The sequence below is a fragment of the Lutra lutra genome, chromosome 1, assembly GCF_902655055.1.
Source record: "Lutra lutra chromosome 1, mLutLut1.2, whole genome shotgun sequence".
NCBI lineage: Eukaryota > Metazoa > Chordata > Mammalia > Carnivora > Mustelidae > Lutra > Lutra lutra.
Window position 1 is genome coordinate 119,103,194 of NC_062278.1, and position 26,558 is coordinate 119,129,751.

The 26,558-nt window shown below is 36.9% G+C and overlaps 1 protein-coding gene across 1 annotated transcript in view; it reads right to left on the minus strand.

Moving 5' to 3' along the window:
• Positions 1 to 26,558, minus strand: part of PAK2 (p21 (RAC1) activated kinase 2) — an 89,841-nt gene that overhangs the window by 18,370 nt on the left and 44,913 nt on the right. The window contains 11 exon segments of the mRNA XM_047733980.1: positions 1,077 to 1,189; positions 1,695 to 1,743; positions 3,213 to 3,276; positions 5,021 to 5,153; positions 6,571 to 6,678; positions 7,358 to 7,388; positions 9,397 to 9,551; positions 9,891 to 9,991; positions 25,028 to 25,081; positions 25,084 to 25,107; positions 25,110 to 25,233. Coding sequence (XP_047589936.1) covers positions 1,077 to 1,189; positions 1,695 to 1,743; positions 3,213 to 3,276; positions 5,021 to 5,153; positions 6,571 to 6,678; positions 7,358 to 7,388; positions 9,397 to 9,551; positions 9,891 to 9,991; positions 25,028 to 25,081; positions 25,084 to 25,107; positions 25,110 to 25,212 — 935 coding nt within the window. The 5' untranslated portion in view covers positions 25,213 to 25,233.

Consider the following 26,558-nt stretch of genomic DNA (forward strand, 5'->3'; position numbering starts at 1 on the left):
AGCCCCATGTGGGGCTTGATCCCAGAACCCTGGGATCATGACCTGAGCCCAGGGCAGAGGCTTAATCCACTGAGCCACCCAGGTGCCCCAGCTATGGCTTATCTTACCCACCCTGCAATACCGACCTGACATAGTACTTTCAAAAGCAGGGAAATAGACCTAGAAAATTGATTTTTATGAACATGGCCTCCATTACTAGGGCTAAAATCTAAAAATGTATTACCTTTTTCCCATTTTAAATACATTTAAATGTGGAAATAAGAAAGCCACCTATAATCTTCTATCTCCCCCACAATCACTATTTTAATTTTCATTTATTTTTCAATTCTTTCATTTGCATATATGTAACTGCTTAAGAATCCCCATATAATCGTAGAATATAATCTTCTATTCTGCTCTTTGTTCTGTTATTTAACATCAATTCTTAAATGAGGTTTTGACAAACTATTTGCCCATGAAGACAGGATCTAAAATAGAAACATGATCTGAAAGTTTAAAAACCATGTGGCCAGGCACTGCTGTCAGTCAACACATGAATCATAGCTCATTTCCTTAATGTTTCCGTTTCTGATCATTTGTAATTAATATAAGCACCAGCAGTAATGTCCTTCATTTAACTGCTCTCCCTTACTTGCCAGGTGATATATATGTAGAAAAAACCCTGCTAAAGTGCAATGTGCCCCCCACCCCTTTTTTGAAGATTTATTAGAGAGCTAGCAAGTGTGCGCACATGGGGGGAGGGGGGAACAAGGAGGGAGGGGCAGAGGGAGAGAATCCCAAGCAGATTCCCACATGGAGCATGGAGCCCAAGGCCTGGCTCTATCCAGGCTTGATCCCATGACCTGGAGATCATGAGTTGAAGTTGAAGTTTTGGAGCTGAAACCAAAAGTAAGACACTTAATCAACTGTGCCACTCAGGTGCCCCTGAAATGTGCTATTTTTTCTTTTACCTCTCTTCCTCCTTCAAGCTTACTTATCAACACTGACACCTACTCTGATCAAGTGCCTGAGTTAGCCCCCAAACCACAAGATGTAAAATTTCCACCCCCCACTGTTTAAGAAATAATTGTATTTACCTGTCCAAGAAGTTAACTATGTTGGGATTCTTTAATTCTTTCATCACCAGAATCTCATTAATGATTAATTCCTTCTTTGGCTGTTTCTGTAAATTAATCTGTTTGATAGCAACCTATGATAGAAACAGAAATTAAAAAAAAAAAAAAATCAGAACAAGTCTCCCAATTCTCTCAGAAAATTACAAACACCAACCAGGTAATGATTTACTTTATTGTGTATCTATTACATTATACAATGAGACTGTAACTTACTCACAGGTAGTACTTTTACTTCCACACTGCCTATGAACAATGCTTTGTAATACTTAGAGCCTAATTACTTCAAGATTACTCCTGAAGCTGATTACCCAACTCAAGGTCATACCAATGCCAGGAATTAATCCTCTTTTCATTCCGAGCTGGAAAAATAATTTTTTAAAGATCTGCTTATTTATGAAACTCAATACATAATTTCTTCTTTTTTCCCCTATTAAGAAAAGTGCTATAAAATACATAGAGTAATTCTTTCAACATATTCAACTGAAAAAAAGATTCCCATTGATTATTCATAGGTTTATCTAGTTTCCTCCTATACTAAAAAGCTAATGGTAACACCCAGAAGTATGAAAAAGTAGCTACCTCCTGTCCCAATGCCACATCAGTAGCAGTGAAAACTGTACCAGAAGCCCTAGGGGGAAAAAAGACATAACCAGATTTAAGGTTTCTAAATCACTACCATTTATATATCTAAAGACTTTATACTTAGAATAACTAGAAAGGGATTAAAGAACATTTAAGACTTAACATTTTTAAACAGGAGTAAAAGCAAGCACAGAAGGGGAAAAAATAAGAAAAAGGCAATCCTCCTAGCTGAAACTTGTTAGAAATTTGTCATAAATATACCTACGAAAATGTAGGAAAAAGATAAAGAAAAAATACATACTCATGGATCCTACATCCCTTTAAGAAACAAAAACCAACAAATAAATTTGAAGTCCTTGCATGCGCTTCCCAAAGGCATCCTTCCATGCTCCCAAAAGTAATCGGTATTTGGTGTTTATTCTGTAGTTGATGCACATCCTTTCCATGCATTTGTCTATACTTTATGTCTATCAATGGCCTAGGTGTGTATCACTATAAAATATATTCAACATAATTTTTACAACTTCTTATAATGGCTTTGTTTTACATATTTTTCTGCAATTTGCTTTTTAATTTTTTAAATTTATTTTTTATTTTATGTTTTGAGATTTGCTTTCTTAATTTAACACTGGATTTAGGGTGGGTCTTATACTTGCTGCTCATTACTATTATTCATATTATTCAATATATTATAATTTATCCATCATCATGCTCAAGAATATTAAGATGATTTCCAATTTTTGTTATTAAACCAGTTATGCAACTACATTTAGTTTTTTTTTTTTTTTAAAGAGAGGTAGAGGTGGAGGAGAGGCAGAGAGAGAGAGAGAATCTTAAGCAGGCTCCACACCCAACATGGAGCCGCATGAGGAGCTGATTTCACAACCCAGAGATCATGACCTGAGCAGAAATCGAGCCAGATGCTTAACTGAATGAGCCACCCAGGTACCCCACCTAATTTAGTTTTTAGAACAAAATTCATAAAGAGGTTTTCAAAAAAGACTTAAGCTCTCTTTCTAAATTCACAGAATACTGTCCAGAGATTAATAATAATAAAAATTCAAAATGTTCATTTACTCCCAGGCAACAGAAACAAAGTTAAGTATAGTTTGAAAACACAAATTACTGGACAAAATCAGATCAGTAGACTCAAACTTCAATACCCAATAACGTGATTAAATACACAGTTTTATTGCCTATCATCTTGTAGTAAATGTTCTTATTGTCTTTTTACATACATTTGGTGGTCAAAAAAAATATATTTGGTGGTCAATTTTTCCATCTAATCTCTTAACCACCAGTGGGAAACAACATTTAAGAAAAAAACAATGTACAGTCATTGCTCAATAGGTCAGTTTTGTAACACCAGGTAGAAATAAATACATTACTTATTTACACAAATCCAAGAATTCCACGCATAGAATGCTCTAAGTGCTCAACGTCAACAGGAAGAAGAGATACACTATACACCCAGGAATTACTACCATACTATTTAATACAGTCACAAATACTTACCCTTGCCCAATTTTTTCATATCTTGTGTATTTTTTCTTAGGGTCACCTATGCTCACAATAGTTCCTATTTTAAACAAAAAACAACAACAAAAAGTTGGAAGCTCAGTCAAGCATTTCAAAATTGTAAACTAGTATCATGACTCCTTTTAATAAACTACTGATTTCAGAACACTTGTTTTCAAACACAACTTTCAAAAATTACGTATGCTGGGGTGCCTGGGTGGCTCACTGGGTTAAAGCCTCTGCCTTCAGCTCAGGTCATGATCCCAGGGTCCTCAGATGGAGCACTGCATCGGGCTCTCTGCTCAGCAGGGAGCCTGCTTTCCCCTCTCCCTCTGCCTGCCTTTCTGCCTACTTGTTATCTCTGTCAAATAAATAAATAAAATCTTAAAAAAAAATCACATATGTTTCAAACACAGAACACTAAAGAAACTTAAGAAAATATCAGAAGCAAGAAGACATATTATTTCCATGAGGTTGGACCTCCTAGCTAATGTCTTAATTAACCTTTTTCTCAAAAATGAACACTTTAAAATGATCAACTGTATTTAGTCTGCCTAAGAATAAAGGGGTTCTCAGAATGTGGGATGTTCAGTCTTAATCGAGAAGTTGGTCATTCTACTTTTCATACTCCACTGAAATGTATTAAACTAATGGTAAATTATGAAACTACTTATTATCAGAAATAATATATAAATTATATCCAAATAAATAAGCCTAAATGGCTTTTGTAACTCTTCCCACATACCTTCTATCTTCCAATATGTTTAGGAAACCACTTATTTCTATAAAGATTACTCTACTTTAGTATGAACTAATCATATCTGTTTTAGGGAAGTTCACAAAGTCACAACTAAGCAACAGTTTTCCGATTAGTATTTGGACATAAAACTATAATATATTCTTATTACCACCAAGCCAAAACATGAGAAAACCATGCTAAGTTTTCACTTGCTCAAGGTAAAAGGAGGTATGATCATATTACAGAAACTCACACAAATAACCCAATTTTATGTAAGTATTCAATCTCAGGTCTACAGCCACTTTAGCTACAGTACTTTTCTGTGATCCTTGATCCCTCTATGTCAGTGTTCTTTATAACTATAGTTGCTGTAGACTTATAATTGGACATTCTTGCTACCCTCTCCCTGGCACTGTGTACATTATTTCCAATGGCTGACTCAGGCCAATGACAGTTAATGGATGAAAAGGGAGAAGAGAATGTTTTCACATATATCTATACAGGAAGGCCACATTGTTTAGTTATTTGGGAACATTTTGTATTCTCATATTGAGAAACTATAAGTATATATAAATATATACAAATTTCCTTTGATAAGGGTTTCAACCATAACCCTCAGATTTGGCCCTTTGGGAAAAAGTATTGCTCCTGAAGGTACTGATCACCGCATATATTATTCAACAGTCAATACATAATAAACAAGCAAATCAGAGTATGAATTTGGCTTTACTAGATCTTAATGGAAGTGACTGTTCCTAGAAGGAAACAATTTATGTCTTTTTATTCTTTAAGATTTTATTTATATATCTGACAGAAAGAGAGAGAGAGAGAGTAGCAGAGGCTGAGGCAGACTCCCTGCTGAGCAAAGAGCCTGATGCGGGGCGGGATCCCAAGACCCTGGGATCGTCACCTGAGCTGAAGGCAGACACCCAACCGACTGAGCCACCCAGGTGCCCCTATAATTGATGTCTTAAGCCAAAACACAGGGTATAAATTAAAATCCATCTAAGCCAAGTGTGTCAAGAGCTGTTAACAATTTAAGAATAATGTAAAATAAGTAACATACTTAGTTTCTCCATAATCTCTTCATCTGTCATTTTGGTCTTCTTTTTCTGTTTGTCAGAAGACTTGGCACCGCTATCAACATTAGAATCACCAACTGGTGCAGGAATAGGGTCAATTACAGACCGTGTATAAATCTGCAGAGAGATAGCTCGTTACTGAGATCCGAGGGAAAGTATTTAGGTATTCTTACCGTACACTATTCAGTTCTTTGATTTTTTAATCAAAACTAGTTTTCTCCAGTGTTCTAAAGAATGAGAATAATATTTTCAACTTATCTTAATAAAAGACCTATAACTAAGATGAATAAATGTTAAACACTTTTGACACATGATGTATAGATTTTTAAGAGTCTGTCTAGCAAAACACCAGATCTCTGAATGAAATCTAAGCTTAGCCAGATCTAAAAGGATATGCCAGCATTCTTACTACAAAAGAGAAATAAACAGCAAAATTACAGAAACATGATGTTGAATTAACTATTAATTCTCATAAAAACTTTTACCAAAAAACCCCCAAAGAACAAAAAAAACCTTTTACCGTTTCTACCGTTTCATTTTATTTTGTTTTATTTTTAAGCTTTTTATTTAAATTCAATTAACATAAAGTATATTATTGGTTTCAGAGATAGAGGCCAGTGATTCATCAGTCTTATATAATATCCAATGCTCTACCATTTCATTTTAACAGCCAATTCTAGGAGGTAAAGCCAGAAAACAAAGCTCTTTACTGTTAATCAGGACCCAGCAGCAGCAGTCCTCAGAGCCCTCCCTGCTGATTGTGCCAGCACTTCACCGCACACCACCTTCTCACACTTTCCTTGTACTGGCACAGGGATACAGGACTCTTTCTCTAAGATCATTTTTTTTTTTTAAGATTTTATTTATTTATTTGACAGAGAGAGAGCACAAGCAGGCAGAGAGGCAGGCAGAGAGAGAGTGGGGAAGCAGGCTTCCCGCTGAGTAGAGAGCCCAATGCGGGGTTCGATCCCAGGACTCTGAGATCATGACCTGAGCCGAAGGCAAAGGCTTAACCCACTGAGCCACCTAGGCGCCCCTAAGATCATTATTTTTTAAACTGTTCCCTATCCGGTTGGGAATTTCATTCTCTGCAGCCTCCTGAATGACACCAAGACTTTAAGAGAAATGTAAAATGGGAGATTATCTACACAATTTGGGTAAGAAGTAAGATTTAAGTTTTAGATATAGCAGTTATCAAAAAAAAAAAAAAAAAAAAAAAAAGATATAGCAGTTATCTGCATTGAGAAAAACAGAGAAAGCCAGAGAAATAGATGAATTCTCTGGAAGAACAGGGGTAATATAGAAAGGAGAAACAATGAGGTAACTATTTTAACTTTTAAGGAAGTCATTTAATTTTAATTTAAAAAAAAAACAAAAACCTAGTTTTTGATTAATGATTTTTAGGTAAAGATCTCATCAGATTTCCCCATACTGAGGGCTTTTGAAAATTAATCACTGGCAGACAACTACAGACTGCTGTTTCTTAAAAACACACATGCCCTGACATCCACAGTCCAAGTACCCAGACACGCACTGATTTTGTATGATCCGGTCGTGGGGCAATAACAGGAGGAGCAGCCTCTTCATCATCATCATCTTCCTCTGTTACTACTGCAGAAGTTTCTGATCCCTTGGTACTCAGCTGCATTAATCACATGAGCAAAGCAAGGAAGACAAGTCAGATGTAACAATAAACATACTTGAAAAAATGTATTTCTTTAATAGCTCATTTCAAAATGATAAAACCTCATTGGTTCTAATCACTTAAAAAGTAAAAGGAATCCTATAACTTACAGAAAAGTTTATGAAATGTTTATAGTAAGTACCAAGTTTTCTTAAAAGAAAATATATACCTTTTATATGGACAATTTTATGTCCCTTAAGCCCTAAAAGGAATCAATCACTTTGTTTGTTAAAACCAAAAATAAAGATCCTGTAGGATTTGTGTAAGTCAGAGTCATTTTCGGTCATTTAAGACAGCTAGATTCACCTTCAAAAATGGTGACTGACGAAATAAAAGAAGATGTTAATTTTTATAAAGAGCTTACTACATGCCAGGTGTGTGCTAGGTAGGTACGTTTCTTATTACCGCACTTTATCTTCATAAAACTCAAAAGAGATTGTTTTCCTCCTAACTGAGGAAACGGTTTAACTTAATATGGGTTCCTTATTGCTTAATCAAGTGGCTAGCTTAAAACATATTAACGTAGTTAGTATTTCTGGGTGCTGTAATTTATGTTAGAAAGCAAAATAAAAACTGAGATTTGTTTTGAGTAACTTAAGTTAGAACAAGAGCTACAAGAAGTAATATATTAACTTACTGATGGTGTTCCAGAAGGGAAGCCATCTTTTCTGAATACAAAAACAGAAAATAAGCTAAGTCAACAATTCAAACAAGAAAAATGTCTATATACTAAAGAGAAGGAAAAAAAATAAGAGGAAAGAAAATACAAGCAGAGCAAGTAAAATGTTCTTAGACCTGATTACATTTGAAGATGAGTAACCCCTTGAGAAAATGACAATACCAGTAATCAAATGTGAATTTACATGAGACTGTATTAACAAATCTCAAATCTTAATGGAACTCTGTAAATTTACTAAAAATCATGACTTGCATACTACAAAGGGTGAATTTTAAAGCATTTGAACTACATTTTCAACAAGTTATTTAAAAACATTTGTAACTATATTTCTCCATGTGTATATATTAAAACAGAAGTTTATTCATAGCAACACTTTCTCCAGAAAAAAAATGATCTAGAAACTTAAAGCAATTATTCAGACAACAGCAACTATGAAAAGGAAAATACTTGGCATAAATTTTGATAAATAAGAAAGCCATATTCCTGAGGGCAAAACACAGTTTGTGAAGACTCTAACAGTTGAAACATTCATTCTGGAGTTTAAAGAGCAAGTTTTGTTTGTTTTACTTTTCAATAGGCCCAGAGACTTTTACATTTTATACATATATATAATATCTAGCAATATATGCCTAAATAAGATCATTAATATAATTATGTATTATAATATACATTAATATTATTTAACATATACTATACATTAATAAACATATACAACATACTTATATTTGTTATTTAAGTATATAAATATATATTTATAAATATTATATTAAAGGTATATAGTTCATATAACTTTAACATATGTATTAATACATAATATGAAAAATAGGTGAAAAGAATATACCATTTTCTGGTCAACACTGATTTAAAAAAATACTAATTTACACGACGTACTGACACAGAAGTTCTCGGGACAAGTCTGACCTTTTGTAAGGATACAGAGATCAAGATCTAACTAACAAAGTCAAGCTCATTTGGCCACAGTGCTCTCTATTTTTTCTTTGAGCACAGCCCTATTTCTGTGAAAATGTAACTCAACTGCAATTAATTAATACTACATGTATGCTTTTTGGGGTCAGAGAAACATAAAGACACCTTGGGGATGTTATTAGCACAATCAATGGTCCACGGGTCAACAAATAAATTACAAGGAAAACAGTATGAAAATCCATGTGAGGGAGCCTAAACATCAAAAGAGAATCAAGAGATACAGCAAGCAACTATATTGCATGGTCCTTATTCTGACCCTGATTTGAACAAATTATTTTTTTTTAAAAACCCCTATACTCCCAATTCTTGGCCTAATGAGAATCTAATTCCAAGGTCTATAAAAATCTTCATTCTAATGTATTTTATGTTTGTATATTTGATACGTTTTTAATTTTTTTTAAGATTTTATTTATTATTTGACAGAGAGAGATCACAAGTAGACAGAAAGGCAGGCAGAGGAGCATGAGAGAGAGGGAAGCAGGCTCCCTGCTGAGCCAGAGAGCCGATGCGGGACTCGATCCCAGGACCCTGAGATCATGACCTGAGCCGAAGGCAGCGGCTTAACCCACTGAGCCACCCAGGCGCCCCGATAAGTTTTAATTTTTGAATGGACTTAAACATTTTTTACTTCAAAGTCTGTGTATTTAAATATGCAAACAACGTTCCTCCTATCCTACTAACAATAAATATATTTCTAGTATGAACAGGTCTATAAGTCAGCGCTTTCTCTTTTATTGCTGGGAGTCATTCTAAAGCAGTGACATGAAAAAACAAACAAAAGGCCAAAACATCCACTTTTGGCAAAACTAAGAGATTAACATACTCCCCAGACTCCAAATTATGCGTAAAAGCTGCTCCAATTAGTTTACGAAAGGCAGATCTACACAGGGGCAACAATAGAGACAGGAACCACACCACAGCTTTTCACTTTTCCAGAAGCAATCTTTTGATCTAGGTGTGCTTCCCAATTCTGCAATCCCATTTGAATCAGCCATTTACCACAGTATGACGTCTTACCAGGAGGAGTAAAGCTCAGATATTTCTGCTTCACCGTGTTGGAGTCATAGAACTTTAAGACATCCAGCACAGCCTGAGGATTCTTCTTTTGCTCTAGTTTGGTAATGTTAGAGGTCTGTAATAATCGAGCCCACTGTTCTGGCATGCCCTAACAAAAAGATATTCAGAAATTAGTTGTTTTGAGTTGCTCCAATAAAATCAATTTCCAAAAGTAAAAGACAAAACACATAAAAAACAAGTCAATCAACTATAGCCTTGATTAAATTATAAAATGTCTTATTTTTTTAGATCTATTTTGTGTAATTCTAACTAATGGGCTCAGCTCCCTAAGAAAAAGATACATCCAAACACAAACACTTTTATAAGAAATGAAAAGCACTAAGAATTCACAGTTAATACGTGGATAGAACACTTAGCTTGAACCTAAATACTGCAAAGAAAGGTTTGAGTGCTGATACATAAGTGAGTCCCAAATGGGTAAACTTACAGTGAATTCTCCAGTAACCGCATCAAAGCCAACATGAATGGTATGCTCAAAATCAGATGGAGGAGAAATTTCTGGCCGTTCTTTTTCCTTCTTCTTACTTCCTAGAGGGCATTCAAAAAAGAATCATCCTATTTAAACAAGATTAATCAAGGTACTCATAAATCTGTTTCTCCGAAAGAACCAATTAGGAACAAAGTTTTTCTAGAAGAGATTTCCCCTAAAGACACTGGCTGATAGGAAACTGATAAAAGTAAAGTAACCTATTCTGTCTTCAAGCAGGGTTGGGGACAACCATATTGGTGTCCTGATTAAAGAGGTACCTGGATTGACCCAGCACCAGGTCTGAATAAAAGAGCACACGACAGAACGAACAGCCCTTTAGAGCACTGGTTCTCATAAACAGAGGCCTACACTTCAGATACTGAGCAATCTGGAAAACAAAGTCTATGAAGTCCTATTTCCATTTGGCTCTATTCATCCCAAAAGAACAACTTACATTATTACCACCAACCACCTAGATAGTATAGACTGTATAAACAAAGAGTTAACAATAAGCACGCCACCTTTCTTGACCAACTCTAGCTTTTCTTTTTATTCAAGTTAATAACCGCTACATCTTCTTTTTTTTAAAATATTTTATTTGTTTATTTGACAGAGAGCTAGAGAGAGAGCACAAGTAAGCAGAGCGGCAGAGAGAGGAGAGAGAGAAGCAGGCTCTCTGCTGAGCAGGGAGCCCGATGCGAGCGGGGCTCGATCCCAGGACCCTGGGATCATGACCGGAGCTGAAGGCAGCCACTTAACCAGCTGAGCCACCTGGGCGCCCCAATAACTGCTACATCTTAATGCTTCCCAGTTTTTCCATGGTTCCACCAATTATTTCTGACACACATCTATCAATAATATTCTCTGTAAGTACCCCCATCCCCACTCCTCAGATCTTCCTGCTCTAATCTTGCAGTAGTTTATGCCTAGACTTCTGGCATAGTTGTCCTCCTAGCACATTCCTTCCCTTTTACCCTTGCTAGAATATTTTCTGGATACTTTGTTCTCTTCTTTTTGGTTTACCCCTTGATACTTCTTGACCACATATATATATTTAGGTTGAAAATGCCCCCCCGCCAGAACTTCTAATCTCCAGTGTTGCTATTTAGAAGGTCAATGACATTTTGAACTACTGTTGAAAACCAATTGTCCATATATGCCTGGGTCTATTTCTAGATACATAATTTTGTTGCAATGATCTCTTTATCTTTATGCCAATACCAGCCTGCCTTGACAGTTGTAGTTATAAAAGTAAACCTTGAGGGGGGCCTGGGTGGTGTAAGCATCTTGCTGCCTTCGGCTCAGGTCATGATCCCAGGTTTCTGGGATCAAGTCCTGCACTGGGCTCCCTACTTAGTGGGGAGTGTGCTTCTCCCTCTCCCTCTGCTGCTCCCCATGCTTGTGCTCTCTGTCAATAAATAAATAAAATCTTAAAAATAAATTAATAGGGAAGTATTCCTTTCCATTCAATTTTCTGGAAGATTATGTAAAACTGTTGGTATTTCTTCCTTAAACATTTGGTAGAATTCACCAATGGAGCCATATGGGTCTGATACTTTCTTTGTGGATGGTTAGTAACTACAAACTAAATTTTCCTAGAGACACTGTTTTCAAGTTACCCATTTCTTCTTGAATGAATGTTGAATATTTGTCTTTCAAGACATTTTCCCACTTTATCTAACATGTTTGAATTTGTTCCCTAATCATTTTTAATATCTATAAAAATGTGATCTCTTTCATTTTCAATATTGGTAATTTGTGTCTACCCCCCTTTAGTCTGCCTAGAGGTTTATCCATTTTATTGATATTTTCAATAAATCAGCTTATGGTTTCATTGATTCTTCTATTTTATTAATCTCCATTTTGAATTTTGTTATTTCTTTTCTTCTACTACTTTGGATCTTACTCACTCTTCCTTTCTAATTTATTAAGATGGCTTTGCTTAAGTCACTGACTTAACATCTTTTTCTTTTCTCATACAGATGTTTAATACCTAAAATTTCTTCTAAGTATTGCCTTAACAGCATCATACAGATATTGATGCTTTGAATTTTCATTTTCATCCTGTTTAATATACTTCCTAAGTACCCTTTTGATTTCTTCATTTATTTGCAAGTGGGTTTTTTTTTTTTCCAAATATCCCCAGGGATTCTTCTGTTATTGATTTCTAATTTAAATACACTGTGGTCACAGAATATATTTTGTGTGAGTTGAATCTTTCTACATTTATTAGGCTTTAAAAAATCTCCCTAGAATGTGATCTAGCTCAGTAAGTAGTCTATGTTCACTCAGAAAGAATGGGTATTCTGCCAGTAGAGTGTTCTATAAATATCAACTAGTCAAAGCTGATTAACAGTTTTAGCAATTTTCTGTCTACTTGCTCTACCAATTACTGAGAGAAGTGTACTTGCATCTCCAACTACAACTGGAACTGTCTATTTCTCCTTAAAATTATATCTGCTTTTGCTCTACTATTAAGTCCATAAATGTTTACTTCTATTATATCCTCTTGATGAACTGACCTTATTACTATTCTAAAATAAACTATTCCCTATCTTTATCCCTTAAATATTTAGGGCATTATTTTTTGCTCTAAATCTACTTTATCTGATTTTAGTCAGTCCAGGTTTCTTTTCACTGCTAGCAGACTTTAAAAAAAGTCCTTTTATTTTGACCTATTTTGTAGCTTTATATATTTAAGTGGATTTTTAAAAAAGATTATTTATTTATTTATTTATTTGACAGAGAGAGAGAGAGAGAGACAGAGACAGCAAGAGAGGGAACACAAGCAGGGGGAGTGGGAGAAGCAGGCCTCCTGCCTAGCAGGGAGCCTGATGCAGAGTTGGATCCTGGGATCATGACCGGAGCAGAAGGCAGACACTTAATGACTGAGCCACCCAGGCACCTCTTTAAGTGGATTTCTTGTGGACAGCATATAGTTAGTATAACCTCTGCTTTTTATTTACTTTTTAAAAAAGATTTTATTTATTTATTTGACAGAGAGAGACACAGCAAGAGAGGGAACACAAGCAGGGGAAGTAGAAGAGGGAGAACCAGGCTTCCTGCCAAGCAGGTGCCCCTCATACAGCTAGGTTTAAACCTACCATTTCATCATTTGTTTTCTAATGCTCTCTATTGTTTACATTTTTCCTCTTTTTGATTAAATATTTTTTATAATTCCCTTTTATCTCCTTTGTTGGTTTTTAAAAAGATATTTATTTATTTGACAGAGAGAAAGAGATCACAAGTAGGCAGAGCAGCAGGTGGGGGGGGGGGAAGCAGGTGCCCCACTGAGCAGAGAGCCCAAAGCGGGCTTTGATCCCAGGACTCTGAGATCATGACCCGAGCCAAAGGCAGAGGATCAACCCACTGAGCCACCAGGCACCCTCCTTTGTTGTTTTTTTAAAAATAACTCTTTATATACCATAAAGTTCATCTGGGTTTTAGTGGAGAGAGAGAGAGAGAGAGCGCGTGAGCGAGCGAGAGCTGTGCAACCACCACCACAATCTAACTGTGGACATTCTCATCATCCCTAAAAGAAACCTTGTGCTCATTAGCAATCACTTCTCATTGTTCCCTCTCTCCCTCCCAAACTCTAGGCAACCACTAATCTTTCTGTTTGCCTATTCTGGCCATTTCATATATACAGGACCACACAACGTGCAGTCTTTTGTAAATGGCTTTTTTAACTTAGTTTTTGAGGTTCATTTATGTGATAGAATGTATCAGAATTTCATTTCTTAAAAACTCGGTTACTTTTTAAGAGATTTAGATTAAAAAAAAAAAACTTTTACCATTTCCAGTGATTTTCATTCCTTTATGCAGATTCACATTTCCATCTGATAACATTTTCCTTCTGCCTGAATGATTTGGCTTAACATTTCTTATAGGGCAGGCCTGCTGGTGATAAATTCTTTCAGCCTTATATATTTAATATATATATACTAGGCTTTATGTATTTTAAAAAGTCTTTGTTTCCCCTTCATTTTTGAAAGATATGTTCACAACATACAGAATTCTAAGTTGACAGAATTTTTTTTTCGTTAAGTACTTTAAATATGTTCCTTCTTATCCTCTGAGATGCACTGCTACTTCCATGAAATCCACTGTCATATTTTGTTCCTCTAAATGTAAAGTTTCTTTTCTTTCTGGCAGCTTATTTTTTGGCTTACAACAAGGTTTTTTTGTTGTTATTTTTTAATAGACTTTTTTTTTTTTTTAAAGATTTTTTTTTTATTTGTCAGAGAGAGAGGAGAGCGAGCGAGCACAGGCAGACAGAATGGCAGGCAGAGGCAGAGGGAGAAGCAGGCTCCCCGCCAAGCAAGGAGCCCGATGTGGGACACGATCCCAGGACGCTGGGACCATGACCCGAGCCAAAGGCAGCTGCTTAACCAACTGAGCCACCCAGGCGTCCCAATAGACTATTTTTTTTTTTTAGCAGTTTCAGGTTCACAGAAAACTGAGCCAAAGGTCTGAAAGCTTTTAAAATGTTCTCTTTATCACTAGTTTTAAACAGTTTGATTATGTGTCATGGTGTAGTTTTCATCATATTTCTTTTGCTCTGGAATTCACTGAACTTCTTGAATCTACGGGTTTACAGCTTTCATTAAATGTGTAAAGTTTTCAGTCACTTTTTAATAAGTTTTTTTTTTTTTTTTTTAAGATTTTTAAGTCTCCAGTTTTTGGAGATTTCATTTACACTTATATTAGCTCTGCATGTAGGTTGTCCCACAGCTATTCTCTTTTGTTTCACTTTTCTTCTTCTAAGTTTCATTTTGGATGGTTTCCATTGCCATGGTCTTCAAATTCACTTATCTTTCCTTCTGAAATGCCTAATCTATTGTTAATCTTGCCCACTGGATTTTGATTTGTTCTTTTTTCTATTTTCCATCACTACTTCTAAATATGCTGAATCTTTCCTTTGGGTTCTTCAACATATGGAATATAATTTTTCACTTTTTTTTTTTTTTTTTTAAGATTTTACTCATTTGACACAGACAGAATGCAAGAAGACAGAGGGAGAAGCAGGCTCCCTGCTGAGCAGAGAGCCCGATGTGGGGCTTGATCCCAGGACCCTGAGATCATGACCTGAGCTGAAGACAGACGTCTAACCAACTGAGCCACCCAGGTGCCCCAGTATTTCACTGTTTTAATATCCTTGCTTACTAATTCATCATCTGTGTCATTTCTGAATTGATTTCAATTGATGGATTTTACTCATTATGGGTCTTTGCATGCCTGGAAAATACTAAATGGATGCCAAACACTGAAAATTTTTCCCTGGTAGGTACTAGATATTTTTGTGTTCCTGTAAATGTGAGCTTATTCTGAGACACAGATAGGCTATTCTTATTCCCCCATCATATGGCGGAGAAACAAATTTATGAAGAGTTGATCCTTTTAGGTATTAAAGTTTTGTTAGGTAAAATTGGAGCAACATTTAATATAGAGCTAATTCTACCCCATTAATGTTTTTCTGAATGGTGTGAACAGGAAATATTCCAGGCACTGTGGACATCGAGGATAGTTTCCTTTCGGCATTTCCAGTGATTCCTTTTCCAGCTCTGGGTAGTTATTCGTACATACAAGTGCTACTGAAGACTCAAGGGGGACTTCTAAAGATCTTTCTCTCTTCGCTATGTGTGTATAAAAACTAGTTGCCTTGACCTCTCCCAACTCCTAGTTCTCTTTCTTAGCTCTAGGAGACCATTTGTCTTCCCTTTACTGCAGCCTGACAACTCACACCAGACAGTAAGCTGGATCAATTGTAGGATTTACCACCATTGTTTCCCATTTCTCAGGGACTGCTTCTTTATTAGCTGATGTACAACATCATGAAAACCATTGTTTTGTATACTTTTTGCCAGTTTTTAGTTCTTTCACGTGGAGGGGTAAATCTGGTCCCTGTTACTCCATCTTGACTGAAAGTGTAACAGGTTTTGCTATCTTATCTGTGGTATTATGAAATTTCAGGATGATACGATTTGATGAGGTCTTTATTCTTTCACTGAGCTGAGTACTCAGTGAGTCCCTTCCATCTGGAAATCATATTCTTCAGATCTGGGAAATTTTTTTCTTTTATTCCTTGGATTATTTTCTTTGTTCACTATTAGTTAGATCAGTAAATCATATATTTCCTCTCATATTTTCCATCTTTGTATTTTTGTCTAATAATCTGGGAGAATTTTCTTGAGTGTCTTTCAAATCTTCTACCCACTGGTATCTTTGGTTTGGTTTATTAATCTTAAATGTTTATTTCCCAAGAATTACTTTCCATTGTTTTCTGATCGTTCTTTCTCTGAGAATATTTTCCTTATTTCATGGATGCCTTTTTGATCTTTTTGAAGATTATTTAGTTTACTTACATGTATAGGTTGGTTCCCTTTACCTCCACTGTCTGTTTCTTCTATATTCCTTTTTTATCCCCTTGTTTTGTACTCTTATAACAAGGGTGTTTTTCAAATGTCTAGTAATCCTTTGCTGTCTACTCATACAATAAAGTCTTAAAAAGTTAACTAGAAGATAAGTCAGCCTTTTCATTAAAGGTTGGGGGTGGGGTACCTAAAGTATTTTTTTCCAGGGCATTTGTTGATCCAGAGAAAACTCTTCCAATCTCTGGTCTGAGGGCTTAGAAACAAATTTAACATGTTAACATGCTTTGAATCTGCCTTTCTTCCCTTTTTTTTTTAAAGTTTCAGAGATAGAGTTTAGTGATTCATCAATTGCACATAACACCTAATGGTCATTACATCAAGTGCCCTCCTTAATGCCCAGCACCCAATTACGCCAATCCCCCCACCCACCTCCCCTCCAGCAACCCTGTTTGTTTCCTACAGTTAAGAAATCTGCCTTTCTTATTCTTGTGCTACACCTTTCACTGACTCCTCTGACAAGGATGAGAAGCCTCGTAGGTTTAATTTCTCCTCAAATACATATGAACATTAGTTTGTTCTTTTCTTCTACTGGAGGATGGGACTTAAAACATTTCACTGGCTGTATGGGGTAAAGAAGGGATCCTAATGGGCCTCTGACACCACCTACATAGATTTTCAATTAATTCCCCCCCCTTTCAGCCTGAGTATTATAGCTCCCCACCCCACCACACACACATGACGTTGTGTCCCTAAATCCTACACCTCTGAGATTTTTACAAGGAAACCAGTTCACTTCTCACAGACATTCCCATCTGCAAATGCTTAGGATAGGTCCTTGTCTGTTCAGTTTAGTCAGATGTCACTTTTCCATCCTTCTTTCAAAAATGTATACCCTGTCTCTTCTTCTATTCTCTTTGCCCTTGTTATATTAAAAAACATTTTTTTAACTGTCATTTTACTTGGGTCTGGGGAGGGATAGTGAATAGAGGCATGTGGTCAATCTGCTGTATTGTCAACCTGCTTTGTTAACCAGAGAAGTCTTCTACTATAAATGAGCTAAAAGTCATGTTGTTTGATAGGTCTGCATATCTACAGTTGAAAGGTCACTGTACACACTATTCTTTGTTTATAAGATGCTACTGACCCAGCATTAGTAAGAAACATATTATATTTTTTGACTAGTGATGATGGATTTGTGCTCAACTGTCCATCTCTTTTTTGGGTCTCGTGACATGCATTTATTTACAAGAGATAGGACTATGGTAAGTGGGCAGGGCAAATTAGGTGTAGCAAGGAGCAGAGGGAAATGCAACTGCAAGGCTAGTATAAATTTTGCTATCTCTACCGAAATGCACAGTTTCATCTATCATAAACAACCTCTTATTTTCAACTACACTCTGAGTGTTCGGAGGTCATGCCCTCTACTTCTCTTTGGAAGACTCTTTAGAAATCCCTAGACTTCCAACTCCATATCTGCATATAGGAGGAAATATTTTTTAACCAACTATAAACTAATAGTTTATTTTTTATACGGCTCTGAAGACAGAAAAACAATTTCATATACTACTGAAGTACTTTTTTTCGTCTTTTAAAAAAATCTGCTCAGCATCCCACTTTTGATTTGCATATGGTTGGCAAAGGTACTATTGTCTAAATGACCTTGATTACAGATGACTGGTCCAAGGTAGGCATGAAATTCAAGCCAGGTCAGCCCTTGTTCCCCCCACACTCCCAGCCAATAAGCATGGTTCAGGAGTGCATATCTAAACTAAGCCCAACTTAACACCCGAAAATCAGTCTCTCACTAGTGAATGAAGTTGTAAGAAATAAACCTCAAGAACTGTTGAGGGCTGTTTCTTAACACGCAGAGAAAAAAAAAAGCTGAAATTAAAAAAATAAAGCCAGGTAATACGGAAAAAATAAAGACCAGACATAGCTAGAGAATTCCTGGTTCCACCTGTATCTAAGGCCAACCATATTTTTCAACTTGGGAATGCTGAATTTAGAGACCTTTATTAAAGAAGTTTCACCTATATTAGGAGTACAGAATAAAAAGTTAAAGAAATAAAACAATTAAGCAGAACCTGAGACACATTTAAGTACACTAGTCCACTATAAAGGAAATGACCCAATATCTTAAAAATCTATTTAATTTCATTTGTTTTTTTATATAACACACACATACATACATACAAATACTCCCTGTATTTTAGTTGTCTTAAGAAGGGAAAGGGGTTATTTTAAAAAATATCTAAAACAAAAAGATAGTGAAGCAGGTCTCAAATTAAACCATCTGCGGGAAGGCTACTATTACATAAAGAGAATCATTCCTTTATAACTCTGGAAACCAAGAACTAAAAGGACCACCACCGAGAAAAAACCCCATGATCATCTATCAACAGATGTCCACCAGGCAACTGGATCACTTGCTGGGAAGTAATGGATCAAGGAAAGAAACTTCCAATAAAACCCACAACTTGTTAGTGTAGGAGGTGGAAAAAGATTCTTAGAACCACCTTCCAACTTTATCAGACAAAAGAAAATAAGCAGGCAGGCAGCAACTTTCAGCTAAGAGGTGGGGCCCTTATGTCCTGTGTTAGTTACACAGAAGGTGCTTAACAAGAATCCTAAGTAAATAATTGCCATATTCTTTTAGGCCACCACCTTATAGGCTACATTAGAACTGAAGTCTAAGGCTAAAAAATCCCCATCTCTTTAAAAGGAAGAGTCTTTCGGGGCGCCTGGGTGGCTTAGTCCATTAAGTATCTGCCTTCAGCTCAGGTCAGGATCCCAGGGTCCTGGGGTAGAGTTCTATCTACATCAGGCCCCTCAGCGGGGAGCCTGCTTCTCCCTCTGCCTGCCTTTCCCCCACTTGTGCACACTCTCTCTCTCTGTCAAATAAATAAATAAAATCTTTAAAAAGAAGACTCTTCCATTTCTACTCTAAAAGAATCAGTGATTCTCAACAGCTTCAAAATTAGTAAACCTTTATTTCATCACAAAGAAGGGTATTCTCTAAAAAATAGGAAGATGGGTATGGGCTACTATTATTAATCTTAGAATTCAATTTTTAGACTAGAAGGGATATTTACAGTTCTGTCATCTTCATCACTAACCAGAGGTGGAAGTGTGCACAGACTAAATAATTAGAAAATCACCTTGGGGGCGCCTGGGTGGCTCGGGTCATGATCTCAGGGTGCTAGGATCGAGTCCCACATCGGGCTCTCTGCTCAGCAGGGAGCCTGCTTCCCTTCCTCTCTCTCTCTCTCTCTGCCTCTCTACCTACTTGTGATCTCTGTCTATCAAATAAATAAATAAAATCTTAAAAAAAAAAAAGAAAAAGAAAATCGCCTTGGTTAATAAGTACTATACCATTCAACACTGACCAGAGGTTTTGCTTTGTTTTGTTTTGTTTTAAGATTTATTTTACAGACAAAAATCACAAGTAGGCAGAGAGGCAGGCATTGAGAGAGGGGGAAGCAGGCTCCCCACCGAGCAGAGAGAGCCCGATGCGGGACTCGATCCCAGGACCCTGGGATCATAACCTGAGCCAAAGGCAGAGGCTTAACCCTCTGAGCCACCCAGGTGCCCCTGGAATAGAGCCTTTTAAAAAAAATAAGCCAAGACAGTGGCTCATTGCCATTTTTTAAAAAAATTTTTATTTATTTGACAGAGATCACAAGTAGGCATAGAGACAGGCAGAAAGAGAGGGGGAAGCAGGCTCCCTACTGAGCAGAGAGCCCGATGCGGGGCTCGATTCCAGGACTCTGAGATCATGACCTAAGCCTAAGGCAGAGGCTTTAACCCAATGAGCCACCCAGGCACCCCTCATTACCATTTTCATTAACAAAACTACTGGCCTTGTTAAGCCATTTCTCACCTGGACTACTGAAGAGTCCTCCTAACTAGTTTCCAACTTCAGCCTTAGGCCTCCAACATACCTACTTTCTATACAGCTACTAGTCTCTCCTATTTAAGACAGAAATATGTCCAGGTCTTTCCCCTATTTAAAATTCTGTAATTGTTCCCTAGGAAACAGGAAAACATCTGAGCTCTGTAACATGGAATACAAGGCCCTTTATGACCTGCCCAGCTTCTTTTCCTGCCTGCAGTTTCCTCCACACATCATGCTATTCTTCCTCCCCCCCTCTGCTTTCAAGTCATAATGGACCATGCGCAGCTCCATGAGCATGCTATGACCCCTCCTGGATGTGGGCCACTGAAACTTTTGTAGGCACAGGACACACATTTTAACTATTATAATCCTCCTACCTATTTTCACTTATTCATTCTTAGTCTTCAGCTCCACTGTCACTTCTTTAGGAAGCTTTCCCAGAAAGGACAGACATCTTACATTATCCCTACCACCACTTTTCACAGTTCGTAATTTTATGCTGTAGTTCAGGTATCAGGAGAGCAGGGACACCATGTGCTTTGTTTATCTCACTATCTCTGATCATGCACAGGATTCCTACGATACATCTGTAACAAAATGTGAAAAGATTTGTTCAAGTTGTCATAAAACGTCTAATTTCTAATTTTCTTAACTCTTTCAGTAACACTGATTAACCAAAAATGAGTAACTGAAGACAGTCCAGCTTTTTTTTTTTTTGTAAATGAAAACATTAGCTATCTATTAGTAAGGACAGCAATAGAGATGTAAATTTGAGTAGCATAAAATGAGTATCTCTCTATCAGGCTTTAGAGTAGAGACGGCAAAAATCTTAGGGTAATTATGATTCTTCAAAATAAGAATACAGGAGCGCCTGGGTGGCTCAGTCATTAAGCATCTGCCCTTCAGCTCAGGTCATGAAGCCAGGGTCCTGGGATGGAGCCCCATATCAGGCTCCTGCTCAGCGGGAAGCCTGCTTCTCCCTCTCCCACTCCCCTGCTTATGTTTCCTCTCTCGCATGTCTCTGTCAAATAACTAAATAAAATCTTAATACATAAATAAATAAGAATAGAGGGCGCCTGGGTGGCTCAGTGGGTTAAAGCCTCTGCCTTCGGCTCAGGTCATGATCCCAGGATCCTGGGATTGAGCCCTACATCAGCCTCTCTGCTCAGCAAGGAGCCTGCTTCCCTTCTCTCTCTCTCTGCCTGCCTCTCTGCCTACTTGTGATCTTTCTCTGTCAAATAATAAACAAAATCTTAAAAAAAAAAGGAATACAGTTTTTTCCCTTCTAGACTCCTGTTTCAAGATGATAGACTAATGACATGCTGTAGCCCTCCTCCTTTAGAACAAATGTTTTTATTTATAATGGCAGAAAAAGAATGAGGAATGCCTCAAGATGAAGAGCAATTCAGATAAAACCGAGGAGAGAAATAACTGCTCGGGATACAGGCAGAAGGCCAGTTCAGAAATCTTGGGGTTGATTAAGCAGATAGATCTCTGTGTTCACTTAAGCATGAAGCTGTGTACACACACAGGGCTCTCCTTTCCTCCTAATCTTCAAAGCTTCAGGTCATAATTGTGTTGGAAATGTCAGCTTCCAGGAAGAACAGTAACCGTGGGAGGCTGCGCTGGAAAAGGAGGGACAAGCCCCCAGGAATGAGAGGAATTAAGGAGCACCCAGCCCTCCAAACATTTCACCTCTCTCTCTCTTCCTCCCTCCCTCCAACTAGGCTATAAAAAGTGCCTCTGTAGGTGCTCTACTCTCAACTACAAAGCTGAATGCGATTCTTCCCATCTTGCTCTGCAAATTCAATCCAATTGTAATTAAAATAACAGGTTTTTTTTTCTTTTCTTTTTTTTTTTTTAAGATTTATTTATTTATTGACAGACAGAGATCACAAGTAGGCAGAGAGGCAGGCAGAGAGAGAGAGGAGGAAGCAGGCTCCCCGCTGAGCAGAGAGCCCGATGTGGGGCTCGATCCCAGGACCCTGGGATCATGACCTGAGCCGAAGGCAGAGGCTTTAACCCACTGAGTCACCCAGGTGCCCCAGGTTTTTTTTTTCTTAAGTACATGATAAACAAATTCTAAAATGTACAGAGAAGAGCCAAGGGCCAAAGATCATAAAGAAGAACTTGGTTGGTTTGCTCTCTCAGATATTAAGAATCAGAAGCTATAGTAATTAAGGCAGTACAGTATTAGCTAAGGGACAAATAAGCCAATGCAATAAAAAGAGAACACAGAAACAGACCCTGGCACACTGGAAACCTGATCAACAATGGCTCATACTGCAGGTCAGTGGGGAAATGATTAAAGTGTCAATGAAAGATCTGGGTCACTGGTTTTTTTAAAAGTGAATATGTATCTCTACAGAAATATAAAAAACAAATCCAGATAGTTCAAAGGTTTAAACTGTAAAACTTTAAGGAAAACATAAGAAAGTATCTTTTACCCCTAATTTGGCAAAGATTCCTTTCTTTCTTTTCTTCCTTTCTTTCTTTTTTTAAAGATTATTTATTTGAGAGTGAGAGGGAGAGAATCTTATGCAGACTGTGCTAAGCACAGAGCCCAGCATGGAGCTAGATCTCATAACCCTGAGATCACCACCTGAGCAGAAACCAAGGGTCCGACGCTTAATCAAACTGTACCACCAGACACCCCTTTGATAGAATTTTTTTTAAGAGAAAGAAAAATAAGAATTAAGAAGGCAAACTTGTTTTCTTTTTTTTTTTTCAAACTTCGTTTTCATTTGTTTGTTTTTTTTTTTAAAACAGCCATAGGGGTTCCTGGGTGGCTCAGTGGTTAAATGTTGCACTCTTTGGTTTCAGCTAAGGCATGATCTTCAGGGTCATGGAAACTGAGTCCCACATGGGGCTCAGCACTCCCTGGCTCGCTCCTGCTCAGCATGGAGACAGCCTGGGGTTCTTTCCTTCTCCCAATCTCTCTTTCCCTGTCAAATCAATCACTCAACCAATCCATCTTTAAAACAGTAAAATAAAATAAAAGAGCCGGTAAAGTTTTAATATTAATACTAAAAAGTTATTAGACCTAGAATGTGATTAACAAAAGAAAAAAGGACCGGAAATCACAAAATAAAATTTAACAGTTATTAATTACAAGATCTCAAAAGCTGGATAACATAAATGCAATCAGAGCCATCCTACGTACCTTCACCCTCTCTTTGTATGGGGGGACCTTGAGTTAGTAATAGCTGATGAGTAATGGAGGGAAAGAAAGGGAAAGTGAAGTTAAGAAGAAGGTAAAATGAGAAGATTCTCAAAATGATCAGAGAGATGAGTATGCTCTTCCAACTTACGTAAATGCACGTTCACCTGTTCACAAATCCTACCGTTAACCCATTTCCTTTTGTGTGCTTTCTGCCTTTCCAAGGCTGAACCTAAGTCCCATCATGAGAATTCCCCTACCCCACCCTTTTATTAAGATTTTATTGTTTTAAGTAATCTCTACATACAACGTGGGACTAAAACTACTACCCTAAGAATAAGAGTCGCGTGCTCCACAGACTGAGCCAGCCAGGCACCCTTCCCCCACTCCCACTTTGCATTCTGTTCACTATAGGCAAGTCATTTCAACCCTGTCAGCAATTTGGTACTAACCTGCATAAATTTGTTTTCTAACCTCCATAATTATAAATATTGTGTTTACATGGACATTTTTGGGTTTTCCTACTCCATACACTAACTTACTACCATGGAAGAGAAGCATTCAGTGCTCTCCAAGACACACACTTGTCTGCCCTCTTCCCATACAGATTTAAAAAACATACTTCTATGAAAGTTTTCAGTTACAAGCCCACATGAAATCTTAAAAGCAAATGAGAAATAAGAGATATACCACAGAAGGAATAAGTTTTCAACTGTCCCATGATTACATCCTGTCTGCAAATCTAATTTCTCAAAGATCTGATTCTTTTAATATTAAATATATTAAATTACATCATTCATATTTTCACTGATTATGTATCTTAACTCTCAAGTTAAATGTGCATTTACTATTATGTATAAAGCACTAATCCTCTTCCACTTGCATTTACTTCTCAATGTTAACCTAGCTATAAAAGTGAAAATATATCTTTATCTTCACTTAGATGTATTACTGGCTATCAGAGCCATACAGTCATGCTTAATGTAATCAAATAAACTAATCCCTAATTTTTACTCTGAAAATCTCTATCTAATTCTAAAGTTGAAAAAGCTCTGAAAACCCAGGTTTTTTTCTTTAGGTTTGTTATCAAAACAACTTCAGTGACTTCAACTTAGATGAGATGACCATTTAATGCACAGACAGAACCCTTCACAAAAAGTGTTATTTGGTCCCAAATGCCAATCTTACTGAGGTTAAGAAACCCTGGACTGGACTAATGTTTGCAGAAGACACAGTGATGTACAGATCACTGAGTGCTGCCTCTGATGCTTCTCAGGGCATAACAAAATACATGATAAAAAGTGCAAGTATTACTACTACTGAAAAATCAGAAACTCTCTTAAGCAGATCTTTCTCAAATATCCAAATCTCATTAATGTTGGGAAGCCATAAACTATGGCCCAAGTCTTAGAAAATGAAGGAGAGGATTACAGAAATTCACTGTTTATAACAAGTAGATAAGCCAACATATTTAGTTTAATTCTTTCCTATCACAGGTTAAGAGAAATTCGCCTAACAGTGCCTATATGCCACCATTAATAGTTTTCTTGTATCTGTTTATTGCCCTCACCATAAAAATCTCAACTGTCTATATACTTCAATTAAAAGACATGGAAATCGGTAACATAAAATAACTGAGACTCTTGAAGTGATAGTAGGTATTTACCTTTCTCCGTGCCTGAGAATATAGAGATGATTTTATTCCTGGGCTTTTTTTCTCTGGAACAGAGGGCAATGGCTTCAACTGTGATTGGCTGACAAAGGGTCTTTGCCTCCGGTGCTGAAAATGGTACTGCTCATTCGCACAGGAGGTGCTGGAGGCCTGTCTTCCAGTTCTCCGTTATCAGACATGATTTGGAATTATGATACGGCCTGAAATAGAAAGGCAAAATCATACAGTTAACAAGTTGACAGCAAGGTAAAAAATAGTACAGACAAGCATAAACAGTAGTAATTATCCTCCTTCAACTCTGAATTAGAAAGGTTATCCATTTAGGGTGCAATCTGCAAATTTATAAACTCAATGAGTAAGAGATGAAATTGGTTATTAATATAGGTAATCTCCCCTAACAAAGTTGTAAATGGTTAGTTGAGGGAGTGTTTGAAAAGCCAAGTCCAGTTAAGAGGACGATGGTAAGTTTTGGGAGGGCATGATGATACCAACATATCAAAATATTCACCTGAGTCTAAGAGTATATATTCCAATGAAAAGACAGACAACACGGCAGTCTTAAAAGAGAGGGAATTCTGTAGAGGAAGACTATGCTCTGACTGCTCAATCCAAAGACGGGTCTCTGATAGGTCCATTTCTAGAGCAGAGACAGAACACTTGCTATTAAATATATCCACCAACACCACTCTCCATGAAGAATCTGACTCTACGCTCACTAGCCTTGTGATTACAACTTAGCCTTCACATAAACTTTCCTAAAGGATGAGAATGTGCCACTGATGCAATATTTGCTTCTCTGAAATCTGACACTCTAACTACATGTGTTAGTCCCTTGTAAGCTTTGCAGATAGTCCCATAGAACCTGACCCATCTGGGAACACTGACAAGTTAAATCCAGAGGTCTGGCTGAAAACCAGAGTATGGCCAAATCCCAAGATTTGGTTATCCTGTGATGCCCTGTTCAGGCAGTCTTGTTACCCCTCTTAATCCACATGTGACTAATTCAGTGGAAACTTCAACAATGTTTATATATAAATTAATATTGTAGGAAATATATATGTGTACATATATATAGCCTTTAAAAACAGTAGATTATACACATTTAAAGTCAGCAGGAAAGGGAAGGAGATGCTTAACTTCCAGATGAGTTCTGATACAAAAGTATATTAGGAAAAACAACACATTTCCCCAGTGAACAAGATTTTGATTGGTAATTAGATCCTGATTTGATTATAGTTATTTTAATACATGTAAGTGAAAACATTGTATATGTACAATGAAAAGAAGGCCAACTGTATCTAAATAAAATTAAAATTAAAAATAAATTTTTATTTTTTTATTTAGTTTGACGTCTAGTGCCTAACAAGAAAGTAGGTATCATTTGAGGAGAACTGAGGAATGAAGAGATTATGGTACTAATTCCACTTCGAATCTTACAGCTTTTGTTTTCCTTGACAGAGTATGTGTCCCTAGAACTGCCATATTTTATCTGCCATAACAACGGTTATTTCAGCCTACAAAAGAG